The following is a 25,239-nucleotide window of genomic DNA, read 5'->3' on the forward strand; positions in this document are numbered from 1 at the left end:
CAGAAGACAAGAAAGTTTATGATGGTACGGTTTCTTTGATCAGTCCATCCATCTGACATGATGGTACACCCTGTTCTTGCCCATGATTCCTTGAAATCTTGCAAATACTCATTAATTGATTTAATTTCTTTCTGCAAACGAAACCCCCTTAGCTCTTGCATAGTAGGGCCTTTGAAGCCTTTTCCAGCAGCATGTATGGCCTCAAACATAGGCTCATAATATGGTGAACGAGCAGCATTAAAGGGGATATCAGCATCATACCACCATCTAGCTATGTAGTCACAAGCAGTCTCCCTCAATTCTTTCTTCCAATGGTCATCTAAAGTGGGCTGAGCAAGACCTTTACTAACTTCAGGACCATGTGCATCTGATGGAGAGGAGCCTGAGTGAGTGAAAAAACTTTTGATAGTCCCATCACCCTTCATTCTACCCTTTCCCTTATCTTGAACAGAAGCAAAAGAGGGAGGAACATAACGGAAAGGGTTTGATGCATCAGTTTGAGGGATAGAGGAAGAACCCTCAAACTCATAGTGGGGGTTGGCAGCCATCATTCTTTGTATCTCCCTCTTCCTCCCAATTTCAGCCTGTATCTCTTTTTGCCTAGTCTTTTCTGCATTAAATTTTTCAAAGCTTTCCAACAAATTCTTTCTAATCTCCCCAATTTCCTCAGATTTACATGCAGTAATATTGCCTTTAATCCCTGCCAAGTGTTGTTTCAGCCTATTAATCCCCCCAGGACCTGACTTAATTTTCCTATGGCAAAACTTGCAACACATCTCATCATCAACCATTTCAACATATGCCCAAGCAAGATCTTTTGCTCTAGGTGCCATTTTTTGACTAGGAAAACAATCTGAAAATGAAAAAAAAAAAAAAAAATTGATTCAATGTTCATTTATTTGACTAAAAACACTCTCTAAGCTATCTTGATATGCACCTAAAATTTACTAAGTAAAAACAGATTTATAGAGGTGGAAAAAAATACCTCCAGGCACAAACTGCCTCCTCAAGCTTGCTCCAAAAATCAGCTCCTCAATGCTGCTCCAAATGGCTGCCCAAGAAGCTCCTCACTCCAGCTACAATGCTCCTCCAAGACTCCTCACTGCTGCTCCAAAACAAGCTCAAGAACTGCTCACTAACTCTCAAAGAAGACTCTCACTCAAATGCATAAATGATAAGACTGTTGTGAGTGAAATGAGAGCATTTGGCTGTCTTAAATAGAGTTTGGGAGGGGGAAATGGACCCCAAAAGCATTAAACAAATCACAATAACCCTTTCAGCTCCACAAACCCTAACTAACTTTATAAAAAATCAGCAAAAAATTGATTTTTTTTTGGTAAATACGCTGCCCAGCCGTCTTGCTTTGACTCGGCCGAGTCAATACGGACCCGGCCGGGTTGACCGAGTCATAGCTGACTCGGTCAGCCGAGCCGGGTCAAGGGCCGGGTCAATAATTTTTGCATTGAAACGGTCAGAAACGGCCGTTTCCGTTTCGGTTCGGCCGTTTCGTAAAACAATGGGTTAAAACCCTCAAAGAGGGAAACAGTCTACGGCCTGAGCCAACGCGGCCACTTCAGGCAATTTATTAGTAAAAGAATGAAAATTTACATAAGATTATCTCATGGACGGTTAACCTACAAATGACCCTCCATGGACCAATCGGGTGTTAAGCCACGGATCAAGTGTCGGTAATACTGAGGAGAGAATGAACCGTCGGATTGTAAGTTACAAAATGTACATAGTAAAGAAACACACTTTACCTAACTCTATACTAGACCAAGTTATACTTAACTATTTCCTATGTGTCGGAATATCCTAACACCAACAAGGGCGTCCGATGGCCTATCACAGTGAGACAGTTCCTAACACAATTTAGAAATACCCGACTTACAATAAGGAGATGTATTCCCTCGTACAGGCTTGCCAGCAATGGAAACATTACATTCTGGGGAAGGAGATAGTCTTCCACACAGATCATCGACCCCTGTAGTTTATACAGACCCAAGGGAAGTTGCAAAACAATTGCCATCAGAAGTAGTCCACATATCTGCAACAATTCCATTTGAATATTAAATACAAGAAGGGCAGCACCAATCATGTTGTAGATTGCCTCAGTCATCCACCGGTTGCAGCACTGACCACTATTCTCAACTTTTGTGGCCACAAGACTTCTAGATGGCCGCAACTAGATAAAAAAGATCCAAAGTTCGCCACCACATACCAGATGCTAGTGCCACAACTATATAAAAAAGATCCAGAGTTCACCACCACATACCAGATGGTAGTGGATGTCAAGCAAGTTCCAAACTTCCACCTCTAAGATGCATTATTATGCTACCTGGGCCACCTTTGTGTTCCTTCAAGCGAATGTGCCAAACTGATTTGGGAGGCGCACTACAGACGGGTCGCAAGACACTCTGGTGTGGAGAAAATTGTGGCCGTACTACATACATATTTTTATTGGCCAAATCTCTGATAAGATGTTGGAAAATACATCAGATCCAAAGCGGCTTGTGCCATCGCCAAGCCAACTATTCAGAAGCAAGGCTTGTATACTCCTCTGCCTACTCCTAGCTAGCCTTGAGAATCCATCTCCATGGACTATATGTCTGGCCTTCCTTCTACCAAGTATAGCAACGATTGTGTATTTGTGGCCATCGACAGATTTTCTAAGATGGCCATATTGGCTATCTGCAAGAAGAGTATCACAGCATAGGCCACTACCAGACTCTTCTTTAAACGAGTGTGTGTACATTTTGGGATCTCATAGACCATTATATCAGATCAGGATAGCAGGTTTCTTAGCATGTTTTGGTCGTTCCTTTGGTCATTGTTGGACACCAAGCTCACCAAGTCGACTGCATTCCACCCCAGGCTGATGGTCAGTCAGAGGTCATCAATAGGATGATTGTGCACATACTATGCATGCACAACTCTAAGAATCCGCGACATGGGATGAAAGTCTTCCCTATGTGCAAAACAATTATAACAGAGCTCTCCATAGCTCGACTACCCACAGCCCCTTTGAAGTGGGCCTAGGATTTCAACCATTATCTCCCCTTGATGTTGCACTGTCTTTTTCAACTTCACAAGAAAAATTTTCCCATGTTCGGTCCGACATTGATAAAGCCACCAAGTTTATTGAATGCATTCAACACATCCGCCAATAGGTTCACGACATCTTGGAGATAGATGATACCAAATAAAAACAACGACATGATCAGCATTAGGTGCCCCATAAGTTTCAAGTGGGCAACAAAGTTTGGTTACATCTATAGAAAGAGCGCCTCGGTGGAGCCAATCGTAAGCTTTGAACACTCCGATACAAGCCTTACACCATTACCAAGGTTGTGGGAGACAATGCTTTCAAGCTCAATATCCCCCATTCCTTGGCTTGCACCCTGTATTCAATGTGGACTTCCTTCAGCCATACTTTACACCATTGCTAGACACATCAGACATTGCTAAGCAGTTGACACCAACATAGCTCAACTCGAACTACATTAAACAGGCCACAATTGATCGGATCATGGACACACAGATCAAGAACACTTGCAAACAGAGGATCCAACTGTATTGAGTCATCAAAGTTGGCCAACTCTTGCACCAGGGAAAGTGGCTCACCAAGGACCAAGTTCAGCAGAAATTTCCCCATCTCATGGAGGCACAACACAATGGGGACCATTGCTTCCTAAGGGGGGGGGGACTAATCTAGGTGGATATTTGTGGCCACTCGCCTATTCCACTTGGACCCCCAACACTATTTCTTTCAGTTTTCTTAATTGTAGCACAGTTTACTATTTTTGGTAGTTTTTTGGGTCCTAAACTTTCGAAGCCATTTTGAAACCCTAAATGACATTATTTTGGCAAACAAGCAAACTTCGGCACGGATTTGCAATCGAAAGATGTAGTCCCTGAATATATCTTTCTAATGAGGTAGCATACGCGTCAAACGGAAATCGTATGTCAAAGTTACAACCCCGAGAAGTTGGTATACCAACTAACCCCAACAGGGCCCACAAACTTTTGGCGCTTCAACTCTTAGGGTTAGGTTTTTGGATGTTCGGGGATTTCCCTTGTTTCTCAATGATAAAAAGACCTGCAAGCCTCACTGTAACACAGTTCAGAGGATGTAGACACCACATCTCTTCTCAGAGAGATAAGCTACCATTATTCGAGCTAGTTTATTTCCATTCTACATGTAAACAGTGTTCAGTACTTTGTTATTAATGAATTGAAGTTAAATTTTGTTGTAGCTCTGTGTTTCGATTTAAATCTATATTTCATTTCGTTCCTACATAAATCTGGATCACAAATGAACTTCAGAAGAAAAAAATACTTCTTTTGACATTCATTAATGATTTTTTTTATGAAAGCCAAGAATGAGGTCTTTAATAGGTTCCAGGAGTTCAAGGCTCAGATGGAGAACTTGATAAAGAACAAGATCAAGGTTTTGAGGTTTCCTTTTTCCATGAATGGCGTTTGCGGAAAGGAACAACAAGTCCATTGCGGAGGCTGCCAAGGCGATGATTCATGCAGCAAATGGCAACATCAAGAAGTACCAAGTGAGATTTGTGGAAAGAGGGTTCTCCCAAAAAAAAGAAGTAGACTACAAGTAGGTTTTTCCTCTAGTCACCAGATGGTTAGGTTCTTGTATGGCCTAAGGGCTCAAGCATAGACTTAGCAAGAGTGATTGGTGTTCGAGAGGGAGGATTGTATAGATGTTTAAGACATCCTAGATCGTGCTAGACAACTGGAAGAGCTTCCATTTCAGAGGGAGAAGATAGTCAAGCAGAGTGGAAGGGGTAGTCTTCCAAGAGGATATCATGGGTTGACATTACCAAACTAGATGCTTAGAGACGAGAGGTTGTGAAAATTTCTAAATAGAAATCCAACTGCAGTGACTGATATTATTTCTTCTACTTATTAATTTAGAAATAAGTTATTCACAGTGTTTCTACAACAAATATTGAAATAAATTCTACTGCAGCCTTCACAATAAAATACTGTGAAAAGTAAATGCAAGGAAAAATACTAGCACAAGTATAATCACAATGACACAGTTATTTTTGGACAATTGTCCCCAGAAAAACCCAATGTGGGAAAACCGGTGCAGCAGATGAGGGTTTCTTTATTGATCTTCAGCAAAAATCTCATGTACAAGATACAACCAGCAGAATAGAAGAGGAATTTCTGTGAGAAATTTTACAGACAATATTCTCATGCTTCTCAGCAAGATTCTGACTCTGGAGAGGACCTGTTGCCCCCTCTGTGTCTCACTACGTCAGCTTCTGCGTAGGGACTACGCAGTCCCAACATCACTGCCTCTGCATTGTCCCTCCTCTACTCTGCGTCTTCTTTATGCTCTTGCACTCCCGACTGATGGTGATGCCCTCTCTCTCCATCTCACCTACAACTCTCTCTCTAATTCGATTTCCTCTTACTGGACTTCGACCAATGAGAAAATCGATCTTACTTGGGTAACTAAGTACCTACCTAGTGTGTGTTCCAAATGCCCACACCCGACTGATGGTGATGCCCTCTCTCTCCATCTCACCTACAACTCTCCCTCTAATTCGATTTCCTCTTACTGGACTTCGACCAGTGAGAAAATAGATCTTACTTACGTAACTGAGTACCTACCTAGTGTGTCTTCCAAATGCCCATCGAAGTCCTTATAATCCTCCAGTTGAGTAATCAACGGCCCAGATTAGATTCTGATCAATGGCTCAGCTCATATTGACTTTATACTCGTCTTCTTCTATAAGTTTCAACCTCAGTTTAATTAATACCCCTTAATTATTTTAATTTCCTAAGTTTAGACTCTTAAGCACCCATTAAAAATAATTAATTATTTTAATAAAACTGTCTCCGAGTGGAATTTCCCAAAACAATTTCTAGGTATTGTGGAATACATGTGTCTTAACCTCCTTGCAAATTTTGCGGCTTAGAGCACATCTGATACTACCATATATCAACACTCCCTCTTAGAGGAAGGTGCTCTGGTGATGCAACCTGTTGAAGCATCACCTTGATTCTGTGACATCTCCCTCTGTGTTGTTGATGTTTGGCACCACTGTCCATCAACTACTGCACAAATGTTGCATTTGTACTGCTATTGGCCCTGCCACCACCAAACTTGCATCTGTACTGCAACTCCCTCTCATCTCCTGCCACTGCAACTGAGAAGCAATCAATTTCTACTACTGAAACGAATCCTCTACCATACCCATTTGCTCCCTGAATTGGATGAACTTAGCTCTTCCTAGCGCTTTTGTGAGTACGTCTACTACCTGATTTCTTGTGGAGACAACTGTATTGCCCCACACTGAACACAATCTCTAATAAAGTGACATATGATATCAATGTGTTTCGACCGATCATGAAATACTGGATTCTCAGAGAGTTTAATACAACTCTGATTATCACAGAAAATACTGGTCGCTTCCATCCTTTTCCTGAACAAACTCACAAGCAGTTTTCTAAGCCATATAGCTTCGCACGTAGTTGTGCTATCTGCCATATATTCTAGTTCTACTGAGCTCAGAGCTATCGACTTCTGCTTCCTGCTGCACCAAGAGATCATTCCTGATCCAATGTTGAAGCAATACTCAGAGGTACTTTTCCGGTCTATTGAACTACCTGCCCAATCTACATCTGTGAATCCATTCAATCTAATGTCATCTCCTTGGGTGTATTTCAACCCATATCCGACTGTTCCACGCACATATCTAAGAATGTGCCTAGCTGCTTCCCAATGCACCCTTTTCAGTTCCACCATGAACTAACTAAGGGTGTTGACAGCGAAGCAAATGCCTGGCCTAGTGTTGACCAGATATATGAGCGACCCAATGAGCTGTATGTACAAGGTGGGGCCCACTTCCTTGTCTCCTGATGCGTTTATTTTCTTCTGGTTGGTGATCATGGGCGTAGACATGGGTCGGCAATCCTGCATTTTGAATCTCTTCAGAATCTCTGTAGCATATCTTCCTTGCCCAAGGAAGATCTCCCCTTTCTTCTACCAAACTTCCAACCCATACATCAACCCCATGTCCTTCATGTCAAATTTTTCTTCAAGATTATTCTTATAGTCCTTTATGAGGCCAGATGACCCTATTAGAAACAAGTCATCCACATATAATACCAGAATAAGTGGGCTCATTCTCCACCATTAGATAGTAGAGATTGGGATCAGCATCACTCTTGACCAATCTCAACTATTGCAAGTAACTATCAATCTGACCATACCATGCTCTAGGTGCCTGCTTGAGCCCATACAGGGCTTTCTTTAACCTACATATATGAGTTCTCTTTTCATTCTTCTATCACCCTGTTCAAGAATGTTGTCTTGACATCCATCTAGTGAATCTCCCATCCCATTTGAGCTGCTAGGGATATAACGGATCTGATAGAGGTATATCTAGCTACTGGGGCGAAGGTCTCCTCATAGTCTATTTCTTCCCCTTTGCCACGAACCTAGCCTTGTACTTCTCTATATTGCCATCTGCAGCATACTTGATCTTGTAGATCCACCATGATCCTACAATTGATCTATCCTCTGGTCTAGGTACCACTTCCCAAACATCATTCGTCATGATAGAATTATACTCTTCTACCATGGCATCCACCCAACCTTGGTGTTGTATGACTTCCTGAAAGCAGGAGGGTTCTTCAACCTGTGCTACCAAGGCTTGGTACCTGTCAAGCTGTCTACGTTGCCTCTTCTCGGTTCTAGGAGCTCCGACAAACTCCTCTGCGTCCCTCAACATCTGCTGTACGTCCTTGTTGATTCTACCACTAGTGGTGGGAGGCTCAATCAAAATCCCCCTCTTGTTCCTGCTGAGAACTGCCTGGATTTCCCACTTCTGAGGAAATAATGGTGTTGGTCACTATGCTCAATCCCAGTGTCTGTCCTCCTGCTTGTCCTCCTTGCTGCCCCTGCTGCTGTTGGACTAGTGGAACATCTACTAACTGATCTTCTATTGGCATCTCTCGAGATTTCCTGAAAGCTCTATCCTCCATGAACTTTGCATCCCGTCTTACTACAATCTTCCTGCTGCTAGGAATGTAGATTATGTATGCCTTCGAGGTCTCGTTATATCCTACGAGGTACCCCTTTTTTGCAGTCTGATCCAGTTTACTATGCTTCTTGTCTGGAATGCGAAAATATGCCACACTTTTCAATATCCTGAGATGACTCACCTTCGGCTTCTTCCCTGTGAAGACACCTTCAGGCGTTTTCTTCCCCAATGCTTTGTGAGGAGTTCTTTTCTAGATATACACTGTTGTGTTGCATGCCTCTGCCCATAAGAATCTAGGCAAGTCCTGGTCATACAACATAGCCTTTGTTTCCCCAACAATAGTTCTATTCTTTCACTCTGCTACTACATTCTGCTCTGGATTATATGAAGCTATCCATTCTCTTTTGATGCCCTCCTTTGCGTAGAAATCTGTAAAGAATTTGTCCTTATACTCTCCACATTATCTGAACGCAATACCTTTATCGTTTTCCCTGTCATGTTCTCCACGAGGGCCTTAAACTCCCCGATCAAAGACCTCATCCTTGGTCTTTAAGAAATAGATCCAGGTTTTTCTAGAGTGATCATCAATAAAGGTGACAAAGTATTCGCCACCACAAAGAGCTCTTGTAGACATTGGGCCACAAATATCTGAGTGTATCAATCCCAATACGCCTTTCACTCTGTTGTTACTTTTGGAAAAAATTGCTTTAATGTACTTCCCTAGTACGCATCTTCTACATACATCATCATGCTCAGTACTAAGGACTAGAACTCCTGTAACAGTCTCTCTGAGCATCCTCAGTGCTCCATGGTTTAAGTGTCTCATTCGCCTGTGCCAAAGTTCATTCAGTTCTTTTTCACCATTACCATTGTTGCCTATCAGTGACATTAACTCAAGCTGCAATCTATACAGTGTGTTGCTTTGAGCTCTAATTTGTCTCTTCTTCTTCTAGCTTGGATGTTTAACGTATACTTTCCTTCCAATGAAGTATACCTCATATCCCTTGTCCTGTAACTGGGACACTGAAATCAAATTTATTCCTAACGCGAGCACATGCAGAACATTAGTGGCTTGGATGTTTGTTCCTGCTTCCGTCTGAAATGCTATGGTGCTTCTCTCTACTAGAGTACACTTCATTCTGTTTCCCATAGTAATCTGGAAGTCCATTTGCTCTTCTTGATAGCTTGAGAAATATTCTCATACTCCAGTCATATGGGTTGAAGCCCCACTATCAATATACCAAACATCTGCTAATGCTAAAGTTGACAAGCATGTGAATTCTTCTTCCAATCTGGAAGATAATTCAGAGGCATCTTGATTTTCCATCCTTCTTTGTGCTATTTTCTATCGATTTCTGACGCTTTTCTGCCCCAACAACTGCTATAGAAAAACTACGTCTTCACTTGAAGACTGCTCTGCGCTAAATCTTCTGTGTTGCTCCCTCTGTCACTGGTAAACTTCAATCTGGAAATCTCTCTTTGTCGACTCTCTCAGAGAGAGATTTTCCTATTAAATTTCTTCCCTCCTAGACTGGACTGCGCAATCCTTCTGGGGATTCAATTTTCTTCCTATGCAACAATTTCGAACTCCCTCCTCTTCAACGTTGGCTCTTCCAGTCTGCACTCTTTCTTAACCTTGCTCTGATACCATGTGAAAATTTCTAAATAGAAATCCAACTCTTCTACTTATTAATTCAAAAATAAGTTATTCACAGTGTTTCTACAGCAAATATCGAAATAAATTATATTGCAACCTTCACAATAAAATATTGCGAAAAGTAAATGCAAGGAAAAATACTAGCACAAGTATAATAACAATGACAGTTATTTTTGGACAATTGTCCCTAGAAAAACCCAATGCAGGAAAACTGGTGCAGTAGATGAGGGTTTCTTTATTGATCTTCAGCAAAAATCTCATGTGCAAGATACAACTAGCACAATAGAAAAGGAATTTATGTGAGAAATTTTACATACAATATTCTCACGCTTCTCAGCAAGATTCCGACTCTAGAGAGGACCTGTTGCCCCCTTTGCGTCTCACTGTGGTAGCTTCTGCGTAGGGATTACACAGTCCCAAGGTCATTGCCTTTGCGCTGTCCCTCCTTTGCTCTGCGTCTTCATTCCGCTCCCGCACTCCCGACTGATTCTGATGCCCTCTCTCTCCTTCTCACCTACAACTCTCCCTCTGATTTGATTTCTTCTTGTCGAACTTCGACCAGTGAGAAAATCGATCTTACTTGGGTAATTGAGTATCTACCCGATGTGTATTCCAAATGCCTGTCGAAGTCCTTATTATAATCCTCTAGTTGAGTAATCAATGGCCCAGATTATATTCTAATCAATGGCCCAGATTATATTCTAATCAATGGCTCAAATCATATTGACTTGATCCTCGTCTTCTTCTAGAAGTTTCACCCTCAGTTTAATTAATACCCTTTAATTATTTTAATTTCCTAAGTTTAGACTTAGGCACCAATTAAAAATAATTAATTATTTTAATAAAGCTGTCTCCGGGTGAAATTTCACAAAACGATTTTTGGGTATTGTGGAATACATGTGTCCTAGCCTCCCTACAAATTTTGAGGCTTAGAGCACATCTGATGCTACCATAAATCAACAGAGGTATCTAGGAGCAGTTTGCCTTCTATGAGGGGGCAATCCCAGAAAGTTGGGATGCTTCAGTGTCAGAGGGACCACCCAATCAAAGTGACCAGAAAGCAGTTGTGGTGATGGATCTAGTAAAGGAAGTTGGTCAGTTTATGGTTGAGCTAAGGCATGCGGCAAAGCATGTGTTGAGGTACTTGCATGGTACAATTGGATATGGTCTGAGACATGGTGCAGAAGGGAGCAGTGAAGCTCCAGTACATATCCTCAGGCAAGCAGATTGCAAACATTCTAACCAAGCCTCTAGCAAGAGTAAAATTGTATACTTCATAGACAAGCTTGGTGTGATGCAGAATGTCTCCCTCTCAAAGATGTAGTGTTGATGTTTCTGCAGCTTGTAAAATAGGGCAGACATTCTTCCATGGGGTCATGTTGATTTTGCTAGGGGATAATTATACATTCACCCATTGGGCCTTGCTAATTTGGTTAAAAGGGTGAATGCTCATAGTATTGATGCATGCATGATTGAGGCAGACTTTCTCCCATATGGCCATGTTGATTTGACTAGGGGAGATTGATACATTTACCCATGAAGCCATGCTGATTTGGCTAGGGGTGAATGGCCCAAGGCAATTGCAGCATAGGGCAGACATTCTTCCATTAGAGCCATGTTGATTTGGCATCCATAGGGTCATGTTGATTTGACCAGGGAAGAATGATACATTCACCTAAGAAGCCATGCTGATTTGGCTAGGCCATGATGATTTTGTTGGGCCATGTTGATTTGGCCAAGGGTGAATGGCCTAGGGGCAAACCTTCTCATGAGAAGCCATGCTGATTGGTTGGATCATGCTGATTTGACCAGGGGAGATGGATACATTTACCTGAGAAGCCATGTTGATTTCGTTGGGCCATGCTGATTTGGCCAAGGGTAAATGACTTGCATTACTCACATTGCCTGCTCCAGGATGGAGTGATTTATATCTATAGACGTGCATGTGAGGAGACACTACATCAACATAGCAAGCTCATGAACTTTTCTTGTGCAGAAGAAGTTTTAGTTAAGGAGAATATCTCCCCCACTAAGAGGGAGTGTTGATTTTAGGAGGTATTCGCATATGGCTAAATGGTTTTCAATTCGGCCTAGAAGAATTATGAAAAAATTAATATTTGAAGTGACAAGTCAACCTAGGAAAGTCAAGTCGACCCAACCTATGAAGGGTGTGTCCCTTGGGTCATTTCACCTCATTCAGCAAGTATAAATAGAGGGTGTGATGTCTCAGTTTCTCCACTTCTCCACCAAGCAAGAGCAAGTTTATTCTCTCTCTTCATCATTTCTCTTATCCTTCTTGGGCAGACACACCTGTGGAGCAGGAAGGCCATTGGTTGTAGGTGAAACAGGGCTAAAGAAGGGTTAAAGGGGTTGACCTCAAAGGACAACAAGTTGGCCAAGTTTGACTCGTATTTTGACTTGGATATTGGCACAAATATCTGATCTATAAACCTTGTCAAACAATAATTTCTCAAAAAGAAAATTTGGTGGGTTTTCTCCCAAGGTTGGGTTTCCCAAGGTAAAAATATTGAATCTATTGTGCATGGCTGTCTTTCTATGATCTTTGCCATTTTCATTGCATTTACTGTTGAGATTTTCTAAAGTGTAATTATTCAATGATAGTAGTGGGATTTAAATACTAGTTGAAGATAATTAGGAAATAATTATTTGCAAGAAAATTGTATCTATTGCACTCTTGCATAGAAAATTGAACATACACCAACAGTTTGCCCCTCCTTTTAATCAATTCATTGTTGTGTGAATTTTAGGGGGCAAAACATTTGCTATCACAGTTTTTCTCCAAGTTGTTGTTGATTTCTCATAGGATCTTCTAACTGATAATTACTTCTTATGATTTCTTAAGTTAATCGTTTCTTGCATTCAAATTCATCATAAAGCAATTACACAGGGGATCTCAATAGTAGAAACAAAATGGCAGTAGGATCATAAAGAGACAGCCAAACAAGAAACCCAAGAATTTTACTCTAGGAAAACCCACAGGGGGGAAAAACTTGGCAACCTTTTCCTTGGATAAATATTTCAATTTAACAAGAGATACAATTGATCTTTCCTAGTCAAAATGAAGTCAAACAGACCAGCAAGAGATCCTTGGTCAAACCTGGTTAATGTGTCTTCAAATCAAGTCAAGATGTTGCCCAAAAGTCTCAACCTACTCTGCTCTACTAGGGCCGAATTTCGGCCTCCTACTAAACTCAAAAAACCCAGACCCATTGCTAGATATGCCCAAAAATTCATCACATGCAAAGTCAACAAAGAGAGAATGTCATGCGTGCGAGATCAAACTTGGAGAGAGAAATTCTTCTTCTTGTCTTCATCCTTTTTGTTATGTTTCTCCTTCACTTGGATCAGAAAATGTTATTGCTTGAGGTCAAATAGTGTCAAGGAGAGGAGGCCGAATGAAATATATATATTTTTCTTAGGAGGTCGAATGGGTGCCACAATAGGGCTGGGCCAACTTGACCAAGTGGAGGCCGAATTGACTTCTTTAATGCCAAAATATTTGAAATCAAAAATTCAAATTCTTTCTTTTGAAAAAGACATGAAGAACATGTCTTGAAATTTATCAATACATATATTTGAAGGGCTAATTTATACAATATGAAGACCAACCATAGCTACAAAAATCCAATAGTTGTTGGTTGTAGTTACTCTGCACAAACCTATTTCACTATGGAGCTTGTGAGAGTTCATTTTTATCTTAGTAATGTTGATCTTCTTTTTTATGCTAGTTAAAATAGAAAGATACTTTTGACCTTCTAGATTAGGGTTAATAACCAGTTATAGTATTTTAATTTTCTTTTATCTTCTAATTCTTTATCACACCAAAATTTCTCCTTAAACTTATATGTAATAATACTTTTAATGGTATCAAAATTCTACAAAATGAGTTCCTCCTTTATTCTCCAATTATTTTGCCAAGAATTGGCCATTTTATGCCAAACTCTCGAGGCAAAACTGACTTTAAATAGAGTTTGAAGCAATCATAGGAAGCCTCTTTTCTTTCATGTTGTTTATCTTGCGTTTGTACATTCAATACCTGGTCATAACCATACTCTCAATGGGGAAAAGACATGCTTTTATGACAAGGATAGGATAGAGCATATGTTTTAATTTTAAGATTAGAAACTAAAACACTTTTGTATTTGTTCCATCTTTCTCCGTGATTCTCTAGAGATACTATAGCTCCAAACTTCACATCCATCTAAGATAATAGGAATGATGACAATCTCAAAGAGTTTCTTTAGTGCCGACAACTAGAAGTCAACTGGTTTACAATTGCCTTCAAAACCAAAGTAGACATTCCACCCTCAGTTATAGCTAGCAGTTATACTGAAAGCCTTTAGTACTCAAAATGCATATTGAAGAAATTGGATATACTCTTGCATCCAATCATCTTTTTCCCAAAAGCAATGTAGAAGGGATGAAAATTGAAATGGCAACCACGTAATTTGTTCTTGCAAACACATGAAATAATGAAATATTTTTTGAAACAAATACAGCTATCACCAGAATGGTACATACATTTACAGTTAATGGTATTGTTGCTTACAACACGCTTCTAGTCCTCACCAAGTAACCTCAACAATGCTCTGAAACAGTTAGATCTTGGAAAGATAAGGAATCATGCAAAAATAACTCAAATATTTGTAATAAAGATCATATTTACTCTCATCCCAAAATTTGAGTTCCTTCTATTGGGATAAATAGTAGGAATCTAGTAGATGGAAATTTTGAGAAAAGTAAATCAATATATTCTACAATTCTTTGATAAATTAGTAAATACAATAAGCATATTCTTGCCACCAAAACTTGATCTGAATGAACCACACCTCTCTTATTGGGAAGCCAGGCAAAGGCATTAAGAAACTAGCTGGATACGGATAGTCCACCATAGCAAGGTTACTGTATGCTGAGCTTAACCAGTCTTGTACTTCCTCTGTGCTTTTGAGATCCCTGTAAAGTATATTCCTTGGCTTTTTAAGAACAACAAAATGAACCAAACCACACAAAAATAAGTCAAGTGCTAAATTCTTCATGACATCACCTGCACATGCGAAACTTCTTGCTAAGATTTTGTAACCCTTCATCTCTTTCACCATATGTCTCCAGTGCTTTCCATGATTGCTGTATCACCTTGAAACAGTTCTCACTTTCCCGCTGCATAATAGAGGATAGAAGAACACATTGTTAGCCACTGTTTTCTCAAATCATCCAATTAGTTGTACCTTCTATACAGATTCAATTTAAATTCTTCACAAAACACCATTTCCCTTTCCTGGCCCTAAAAGAACTAGAAAGAATATTTGCCAAGGAAAGCTTAACATTAAATTTCCAGAAAAAATAAAATAAGATAAAATTCCAAGACAAGCTTACTAAAAGAAAAGTTCAAAATGAATCGTGTGCAGCTAGGTATGGACCTTGAAATCATTGGAAACAAGATTGTAGAATGTATCAGATGGTACAATGTCTTCAAACTGCAATATTGGAGCAGATGAAGCTAGGGCACCTATTGCAATATGTGGATATTTCAACCTCATCCAAGCAGCTAACACTGCACAGGAAATACAAAGAAGATTCTAAATTATACTATATAAAAGATAACTAATTACAAGAAAGGAGCAAATCTACAGTCAATACCTTTTTTTAAGTTTTAAAGTAGACGTAACAAGGAAAGGTTATAAATTTTAATTTAAAAAAGATAGAACTAGGCATTGAAATCTGGATGAAGCACCATTCTTAAGACTTACTTCCACCATAAGAACCACCAAACAAGACAACTGGACAAGCCTCGGCAGATAGGTTCTTTTTTAGGTCTACTATCAAAGTTGCAAAATCAGCCAGTGCTTGCTCAGCTGTGAGATAAGATAGTGAATCTCCGTCCTTGTAGGCCACACTCTGATTGCCATAGGGCATAGACTCTCCATAGTAGCGGTGCTGAGATACAGCAAAACATAGTTAAATCCATTCTTTACATCGAGATTTTGAATACAAAAGTTCTTCATATATAACAAATCCCAATGCAAGAACAACACAGAAAATAACTTTCGTAAGACGTATGAAAATATGGATTCCTACAACTGTCTCAATTAGCGCAAGAAAATTGCTGTCTCAGCTCAATTAAAACTCAAAATTTTGGTAACAGTAAAATCTCATTAGTTATTTTGGTTTTTTAAAAAATGCGTTATGCAACTTATATTACTTCACGTAAGCACTAGAGTTACAACAGATAGACATTTCCGATCCAGCAATAGATATCATCCTGGAAGGATATTGGACACATGCACTTTGATGGTGTTTATTGAAACCATCTGGACCTGCCAGAGTTGGTGGTCATCTCAGAAATAGTTTTTCTTATTCACCTGCATCATCATGTGAGGTATAAGACTAAAAATAATTTTAGTGAAGTCATGTCTTTGATTCAAGGTCTTAAGCTCACGAAGCATAATAAGGGTATCCAAACTCCTCATGCGAGGAGACTCAAAGCTGGTTGTGGAGGCTATTAAAGGTAATATCAAGTTACACCACATGGGATTCCAGAATCTTATTTAGAAGAGTAAGTTACTGATGAATTCCTTTGAAATCACCAGTGTCCAGCATATAAGCAGGGAAAAAAATTAGAAAGCAGCTTCAGCAAAGGCCACCATCTACTTCCATTCTAATCAAGTGGAGATCTGGTATCATAAGAGTCCTCCAATACCTGTAGTTCTGTTAACAATTGATTTTTGCATGTTTGTTTGCAATATTGAAACAGTTGTTAATTAGACAGTTGTAGTCAGAAAGAACTTTGTTGGATCACTATAATAAACTAACAGACTCACAGAATGTTGGGAGATTATACCTTGTATGGCTGAGATATAAGTAGTTTTGAATCGCATGTGAATATTCATTTGTTGTGATACTATGATTCATTATCTTTGAAAAAAGCAGTTCAAGAGCAAAACTTTTCACGTTTAGTCAGTCCCCTTCTAAATAATAAAACAGTTCGATGAAAGGTTATTATGTTTATTGAGTTAGGCACTTTCAATTAGACATGATGGGAAAACAAGAAACTGTCTAATGTTACAAGCTTAGGTAAGTGCCTGTTACTGCAAAATCTAACATGCCAGTGCAAAGCCTCACTAAGCAATATAGATTGAGAGCAACAATGGGATAGTTACCACTGTCACCTCAGCAACTACACCCCTCATTTTTGTAGTTGGATACAATCCCCATAAGCGAAGCTTCCCCTATGAATCTTGGGGATTAAATAACCCAAATGGTCTTAAGCTAAATACCCCCTAATGGTTCTAGTATCTACAACAAGATTCACACCAGGAAAAGTATGCAATGATTAGGGTTTCCAATGATTTAAGGTATATTCCAAGAAAGTGAGTTCAAAGAATCCTATGGCTAAATCTAGAGAACTTAATGTGACCTAAAGAGGCTCAAATAGGTTCCTAAACACATGCAATCAGGAAGTTACACTTTGTTATTGTAAATTACGGTTTTAATCAGCAATTTATAGCATGTGAATATTTTATAACAACAATAAGAAAACAGCTCCAACATCTATGATAAACAAGTGTAAAATTAGGGTTGATCAATGAGTAAACAAGAGAATAAATTAAAGCAAAATTTTCAACGGCTGAAAACACATATAACAACAATAGAAACCCTAGATGTCAGCCCTAATTTATGGCAGCAAGATGCATGTAAAATGATATTTTCACTTTTCCAATTGAATCCATGCAAGTCCTGTTGACCTCTACTGGTCAACTACCCATGCAACTACCCATGCAGTACCCCCCCCTTTTCTTGGCAAAAAGGGGCAGCACCTGATCAGCATATCCGTGCCATCCTGCCATCATCAGCAACTTGATCATTTTGATTGTAAAACCCAGTCTGCATGTATGAATTGTAAATAAGCAGACATGAGTCATGTATGTAAATTGCCTAGGTGGACCTAACTTTCTAGTGGTAATCTACGTCCCGGAAGGTTTTTCGTCTCACCGATCCATGGATCGGCAGAGTTTTCCTTCAAACCTGACCCCAAAGCCGGGATGGATTTTGTCATTAGAACTTAGGAGAATCCTAGTGTGTTGATCTGCTAGATTATAGTTGTGTCGCAGAACTGGGTGATTTGTGAGGGTCTATGTTAAGTGGGTTTGTCCCCTTAAGATGTAAATTGTAAAGGTCATCATGAAATGTGTCTTGAGGGTTGAAAATGTTTTAAATCCCCTCATGTGTCCTAAGTCCTAGGTCCTAGGTGATGTTTCCGAAGGCTTAGTTCGATGATCCATTTTAAAATGAATTAAAAAAATAATAATAATAAAATAATAAAACAAATAAAAAATTTAAAAAATGAAAAAATAATAAAAAATTTAAAAAATATAGCAAAAACCCTAACTAATAAAATAATAATATTTTAAGTGAATGCATGCAAAATATTATTTTTTAGTAAATCGACGGATGAGATCAAGAGATGTTTTGTTTTGATCCTCATCAACGGTCGAGATCATTTCAGCATGGATCACTCAACGTTGGAGTCATTTCCTTTAAGTAGGGTGCTAGGGGTCAGTTCAGATCATTGGGGGATCTGTGAGTCTGATACTGAAGAAGCTCTCTTGTAAATCTGTTTCTGGTTAATAAAAGAAGACTTTGGGGTCCATATCTTGCTGGTGTTACTCTCTTAAAATGCTGTGAGATTGTTTTAGTTTCTGCATATTTTATTTTCAGTCATTGATAATAGCTTTTTTAAGAGTATTGTGAGCACAGGTATCTTGTTCACTTGCTAGGGTTTGGGTGCTGTTAGGGTTTCTGAAGTAATGGCAGGTATCTCCATTACTCTCTGAGATCTAGCAGCATTTTTGCCCTCTTTACTGATGGTTGTTTTGAGTTGTGCAGAAAGCATTTTCTGAAGGAATTTTGTGGGCGTTCGAGGAAGTTCTCGGCTGAACCAGCCAACTCCCGCAAGCATTTTTTGCTGAGCCCAGTTGGATTTGATCCTGGGTCTATCATTCAGTTTTATTTTTCTGATCTGCATGAGAGATTTTCTGAAGTTTTTCACAGTGACAATCTGAAATTTCTGTTCTTTAAATATTTTCTGTGCTTATTGATGAATCTGGCTGCTAAGGGGCCAAATTTGTAAATTAATCAGCTGTCTTAGGGTTTCAGAATTTTCTGATCTAGGGTTTCAATTTTAGTTTTGCTTAGGTCAGGTTTATTTAGGGTTTTGATTTTGGTTTTTACAAATTTTTGGGTTTTATTTCAGGTTTCAGTGACCATTACAATTGTAAGCATTCTGCATTGGGTTGTAATCTTTCTGACAGTGGCCGGCCGATACATGAAAGTGTGGGCATCAAAGTGACCCTGGCCAATCACAATCGATTTGTTTCACCCCGGAGCTCCTCGTATACTTTCGCTGCTTCCTATGCCGTTGTCCAACTTCTCCACGCATGCATGGCCTCTTCTCTGACCCGCGCATGAACCTGCAAGACAGATGTATACCGTAATCGATTCAGGCTGCCAGCATTTCCAGACAAGCCACGGCTTCAGGAACAGAGGATTTATCTGCATAAAAAAAAAAGGAGGGCCGACCCATAAACGCAGCCAATCATCACTGTGGGTTATCTGCGTCTCTCAAAGATCGATCCACAGGTTCTCACGCGTTCAGCAACTGCGTTTTTCTCCGTTTGCGTAGCAGGTATATCGGGTTGGTGTTTTTATGATCATCGGCTAGGGTTTCCATTTCGATGCGTTTTGGGTTTATGTACATATCTGCGAAATCGATATTGTTTGTGGTCATAGCAGTTCTGCGTGGTAGCGTAGGTTTTATCAGATCATACGTTTTGGTTATTTGATGCATAGCGTAGGTTTTGTATTTTAATTAGTGTTTAAATTTAGCCTATGTTAGATTTTAATTGTTTTAAATCTTAGGCTTTGATAACTTTAGTTTTTAATTCATTCTTTTAGTTTAAGCTAGGTTTTATTTTAATTAGATTTTATTTAGATTTTAAATTTTGCTTTATTTTGGTTTTAAAAAAAAAAAAAACGAGATTTATTAGGCATAGTTTTATTTTTTATATAGTTTAGTGTTAGATTAATTTTTAGATTTTATTTTTTTTAGCTTTTGTTTAAAAAAAAAAAAAAATTAAATTTTTGAAAAAGTATAAAAATTTCGTGGAAAATTATTTTTGCCAGATTCAGTTGTTTTCAATTATTATCTTTCATGCTGAGATCTAAAATTTTCAAGTCGAGACACGAAATTGATATCTGGTTAATAATTTACGATTCTCGTGGTGGTTTTAAGCATTTATCTTTTCGAAGTTTTCAGTTGCTGGATATCGTTTTGGTCATGTGATTTAGCTGATGACAAATGATTGCTGGTCACGGTTTATTTTTCTATATCATTTAACAAGTAATCATTTTAATAACAATCTCTTAAGGCACTGGTCTGCTAACTAATCAAATCATTTTAGTGCTTATCTTAATCGTGTCTCGTGTCTCCCAACCAACTGGTCGACAGTTGGCCTCATCATCTCACAGGGACTACCCCCCTTAGCCGCGGGAGACAGGCTTAAACGGAGGGATCGGGGATCAAAGGGACAGCCCCCGGTCTGAGGGTTGTCGTGTCAATCCGCGCGACAACATTTTTTGGCGCCGTTGCCGGGGACTTTGTTTTCTCGGCATTTCAGCATCTTTTCATCATTCATCGTTCATCTTTCTGTCCTTCGTTTGAGCCGGCAACGCCAACATTTTTTGGCGCCGTTGCCGGGGACAATTTGTTCTCGGTGTTTCATTGACATTCACCTTCTCATCTTTCTCATCTCTCATTTTGAGCTGGCAAATTCAACCTTTTGGGTTATCATTTGGATCTTTTATTGCCTTATTTTTCGCCATATCAGTAGCATCTCTTCGTTTGTTTCTTGTTTGGGTGGCGACTCCACTTTCTCATTCTTCCCAAACAAGAAGCTTTCCTCATATCTGCTTGTGGTTACTTTTTGGATCCTAGAATCAGATTCATTGTTCAAGTGGCGACTCCACTTCTTTCATCTCTTAATTTTCTTGATCAGAAATCTCTTTCTATCATCCATTTGATCCCTTATTGCTCATCATGGATTATTCATTTAAACCATGTCATTTTACTGATAATCTCCATGATCTTCCGAAAGAGGCCATTTCTAAATTATTTAAGTTCTCGGGTGGTGATTCGGTCGCTGTTAGAAAGAATTTAAACATGTTTACTTGTGTAATGATCATATATTGTAGACTTCCTCAGTATAATCATGAAGATTTCAAGATGCGTCTATTTGTCCATTCTTTAGAGGGTGATGCCTTGAATTGGTTTAATAATTTTCCTAATGATTTTTTCACTTCTTTACAAGACATTCTCAATGCTTTTAAAGATAGATATGATAGTCCAAACAGTTTGCCTTCTACCTCTAAAATTGTGCAAAAGAAAGAAAGTAATCTTATAAAAAATCCAGCTGTTGAAGAAAGTTTTCAAGATCAGAATGTGTCATCTACCGGAAATATCGCAGACCAAGTTCATGATAGTGAAAAATCAGGGACAAATGATAGTGAAAGGGAAGAACAAAAGCAAATTATACAAGATCTAATGATGCTGGTAAGAAATATGGAAAGCAATCAAACTAGTCTTATAAATGATGTTAAAACTTTATGCACCCACCTGGAAAAACGTAATAGGGAGTTGGAGGTCACACAAAATCAGCATGCTAAGGAAATTGAGGCCATGAAAACTAAATATGAAACAGAAATTAGAAGCATGCAAAGCAAGATGTCAGTCTTAGAAGAAAATATGGTGACCATGAAAGCTGATCATGATAGGGAAATTGATTCTATGCAAAACAAGTTATTAATTATGGATCATCAGTTGGCTGACATGCAAGCGAATCATAAAGAAGAAATAAATTTCATGCAACATTGCTTGATGGACATAAAGGAAAAGAATGATAAAGTAATAAAACACATGCAAGAACACCATGCCATACAAATCAGTGCTATAAGGGATGAATGCTCTAGTCAGATGGATGCCATTAGAATACAAGTTCAAAAGATTCAACAATGGTCAGATGATAAGAGAAACCAAGAGCCTTCTCATTTGCCGCAACAAGTTCCATCTTATTATGAGGAGGTCATTAGGTGGTTAATTGAAGGTGATCCAGATAGACATAAAGATCAGATGCAAGATAAAGAAAGACATGTCACGCATATCTTACATACTTCATCTGATAGTTTTGAAACAGAAAGTTCCATATCATCAGTAATTCAACCTGCCAGAAAGAAAAAGCGCAAGAGAAAGAGAATGAGAAGAAGATTTCATGCATCAGACGGCCGTGAGCAGCTTGATTTTCGGATAGGAAAGAGTCCTACCATATGCAAAATCGGACATGGCACATCCGACAAGCAGCCCATAGATTTGCCTGAAAGCAGGCAAATGCTCAGTATGCACTATATTGAACACATCTGATGCCGTAGGGCATCCTTTGTATCGTATTTCTAACCCTACTCCTTGTTTTTTCCGCATTTTTATTTCTGCTTTAGATAGTTAATAAATGAAGAGCTTTTATCTTTCCTGTGCTTAACGTATATGATGATTTTTTGGATGGACGCTACTTATTTTTGTGTTGTATGGATGCAGATTCTGGATTCTCACATTCCTGCAAGCAACAACGTGTCCCCAAGTAGAGCCAGATGTTGACCTCTGCTAGTCAACTACCCATGCAGTACCCCCCCCCTTTTCTTGGCAAAAAGGGGCAGCACCTGATCAGCATATCCGTGCCATCCTGCCATCATCAGCAACTTGATCATTTTGATTGTAAAACCCAGTCTGCATGTATGAATTGTAAATAAGCAGACATGAGTCATGTATGTAAATTGCCTAGGTGGACCTAACTTTCTAGTGGTAATCTACGTCCCGGAAGGTTTTTCGTCTCACCGATCCATGGATCGGCAGAGTTTTCCTTCAAACCTGACCCCAAAGCCGGGATGGATTTTGTCATTAGAACTTTAGGAGAATCCTAGTGTGTTGATCTGCTAGATTATAGTTGTGTCGCAGAACTGGGTGATTTGTGAGGGTCTATGTTAAGTGGGTTTGTCCCCTTAAGATGTAAATTGTAAAGGTCATCATGAAATGTGTCTTGAGGGTTGAAAATGTTTTAAATCCCCTCATGTGTCCTAAGTCCTAGGTCCTAGGTGATGTTTCCGAAGGCTTAGTTCGATGATCCATTTTAAAATGAATTAAAAAAATAATAATAATAAAATAATAAAACAAATAAAAAATTTAAAAAATGAAAAAATAATAAAAAATTTAAAAAATATAGCAAAAACCCTAACTAATAAAATAATAATATTTTAAGTGAATGCATGCAAAATATTATTTTTTAGTAAATCGACGGATGAGATCAAGAGATGTTTTGTTTTGATCCTCATCAACGGTAGAGATCATTTCAGCATGGATCACTCGACGTTGGAGTCATTTCCTTTAAGTAGGGTGCTAGGGGTCAGTTCAGATCATTGGGGGATCTGTGAGTCTGATACTGAAGAAGCTCTCTTGTAAATTTGTTTCTGGTTAATAAAAGAAGACTTTGGGGTCCATATCTTGCTGGTGTTACTCTCTTAAAATGTTGTGAGATTGTTTTAGTTTCTGCATATTTTATTTTCAGTCATTGATAATAGCTTTTTTAAGAGTATTGTGAGCACAGGTATCTTGTTCACTTGCTAGGGTTTGGGTGCTGTTAGGGTTTCTGAAGTAATGGCAGGTATCTCCATTACTCTCTGAGATCTAGCAGCATTTTTGCCCTCTTTACTGATGGTTGTTTTGAGCTGTGCAGAAAGCATTTTCTGAAGGAATTTTGTGGGCGTTCGGGGAAGTTCTCGGCTGAACCAGCCAACTCCCGCAAGCATTTTTTGCTGAGCCCAGTTGGATTTGATCCTGGGTCTATCATTCAGTTTTATTTTTCTGATCTGCATGAGAGATTTTCTGAAGTTTTTCACAGTGACAATCTGAAATTTCTGTTCTTTAAATATTTTCTGTGCTTATTGATGAATCTGGCTGCTAAGGGGCCAAATTTGTAAATTAATCAGCTGTCTTAGGGTTTCAGAATTTTCTGATCTAGGGTTTCAATTTTAGTTTTGCTTAGGTCAGGTTTATTTAGGGTTTTGATTTTGGTTTTTACAAATTTTTGGGTTTTATTTCAGGTTTCAGTGACCATTACAATTGTGAGCAATCTGCATTCGGTTGTAATCTTTCTGACAGTGGCCGGCCGATACATCAAAGTGACCCTGGCCAATCACAATCGATTTGTTTCACCCCGGAGCTCCTCATATACTTTCGCTGCTTCCTATGCCGTTGTCCAACTGCTCCACGCATGCATGGCCTCTTCTCTGACCCGCGCATGAACCTGCAAAACAGATGTATACCGTAATCGATTCAGGCTGCCAGCATTTCCAGACAAGCCACGGCTTCAGGAACAGAGGATTTATCTGCATAAAAAAAAAAGGAGGGCCGACCCATAAACGCAGCCAATCATCATTGTGGGTTATCTGCGTCTCTCAAAGATCGATCCACAGGTTCTCACGCGTTCAGCAACTGCGTTTTTCTCCGTTTGCGTAGCAGGTATATCGGGTTGGTGTTTTTATGATCATCGGCTAGGGTTTCCATTTCGATGCGTTTTGGGTTTATGTACATATCTGCGAAATCGATATTGTTTGTGGTCATAGCAGTTCTGCGTGGTAGCGTAGGTTTTATCAGATCATACGTTTTGGTTATTTGATGCATAGCGTAGGTTTTGTATTTTAATTAGTGTTTAAAATTTAAATTTAGCCTATGTTAGATTTTAATTGTTTTAAATCTTAGGCTTTGATAACTTTAGTTTTTAATTCATTCTTTTAGTTTAAGCTAGGTTTTATTTTAATTAGATTTTATTTAGATTTTAAATTTTGCTTTATTTTGGTTTAAAAAAAAAAAAAAAAACGAGATTTATTAGGCATAGTTTTATTTTTTATATAGTTTAGAGTTAGATTAATTTTTAGATTTTATTTTTTTAGCTTTTGTTTAAAAAAAAAAAAAAAAAAAAATTTGAAAAAGTATAAAAATTTCGTGGAAAATTATTTTTGCCAGATTCAGTTGTTTTCAATTATTATCTTTCATGCTGAGATCTAAAATTTTCAAGTCGAGACACGAAATTGATATCTGTTTAATAGTTTACGATTCTCGTGGTGGTTTTAAGCATTTATCTTTTCGAAGTTTTCAGTTGCTGGATATCGTTTTGGTTATGTGATTTAGCTGATGACAAATGATTGCTGGTCACGGTTTATTTTTCTATATCATATAACAAGTAATCATTTTAATAACAATCTGTTAAGGCACTGGTCTGCTAACTAATCAAATCATTTTAGTGTTTATCTTAATCGTATCTCGTGTCTCCCAACCAACTGGTCGACAGTTGGCCTCATCATCTCACAGGGACTACCCCCCTTAGCCGCGGGAGACAGGCTTAAACGGAGGGATCGGGGATCAGAGTGACAGCCCCCGGTCTG

At 38.9% G+C, this 25,239-nt stretch overlaps 1 protein-coding gene across 2 annotated transcripts in view; it reads right to left on the reverse strand.

Moving 5' to 3' along the window:
* Nucleotides 1-25,239, reverse strand: part of LOC149241925 (Serine carboxypeptidase S28 family protein) — a 165,374-nt gene that overhangs the window by 88,628 nt on the left and 51,507 nt on the right. For both annotated transcript variants that reach the window (XM_089374082.1, XM_089374081.1), the window contains exons 3-6: nucleotides 15,447-15,633; nucleotides 15,117-15,250; nucleotides 14,744-14,856; nucleotides 14,529-14,652 (exon numbers count right to left, since the gene is read on the reverse strand). In XM_089374082.1, coding sequence (XP_089230208.1) covers nucleotides 14,529-14,652; nucleotides 14,744-14,856; nucleotides 15,117-15,250; nucleotides 15,447-15,633 — 558 coding nt within the window. The remainder of the gene's footprint in view (nucleotides 1-14,528; nucleotides 14,653-14,743; nucleotides 14,857-15,116; nucleotides 15,251-15,446; nucleotides 15,634-25,239) is intronic.

This window comes from Pinus tabuliformis, chromosome 8 (genome assembly GCF_031772625.1).
Source record: "Pinus tabuliformis cultivar Carrire ecotype Pingquan chromosome 8, CPIR1, whole genome shotgun sequence".
Lineage (NCBI taxonomy): Eukaryota > Viridiplantae > Streptophyta > Pinopsida > Pinales > Pinaceae > Pinus > Pinus tabuliformis.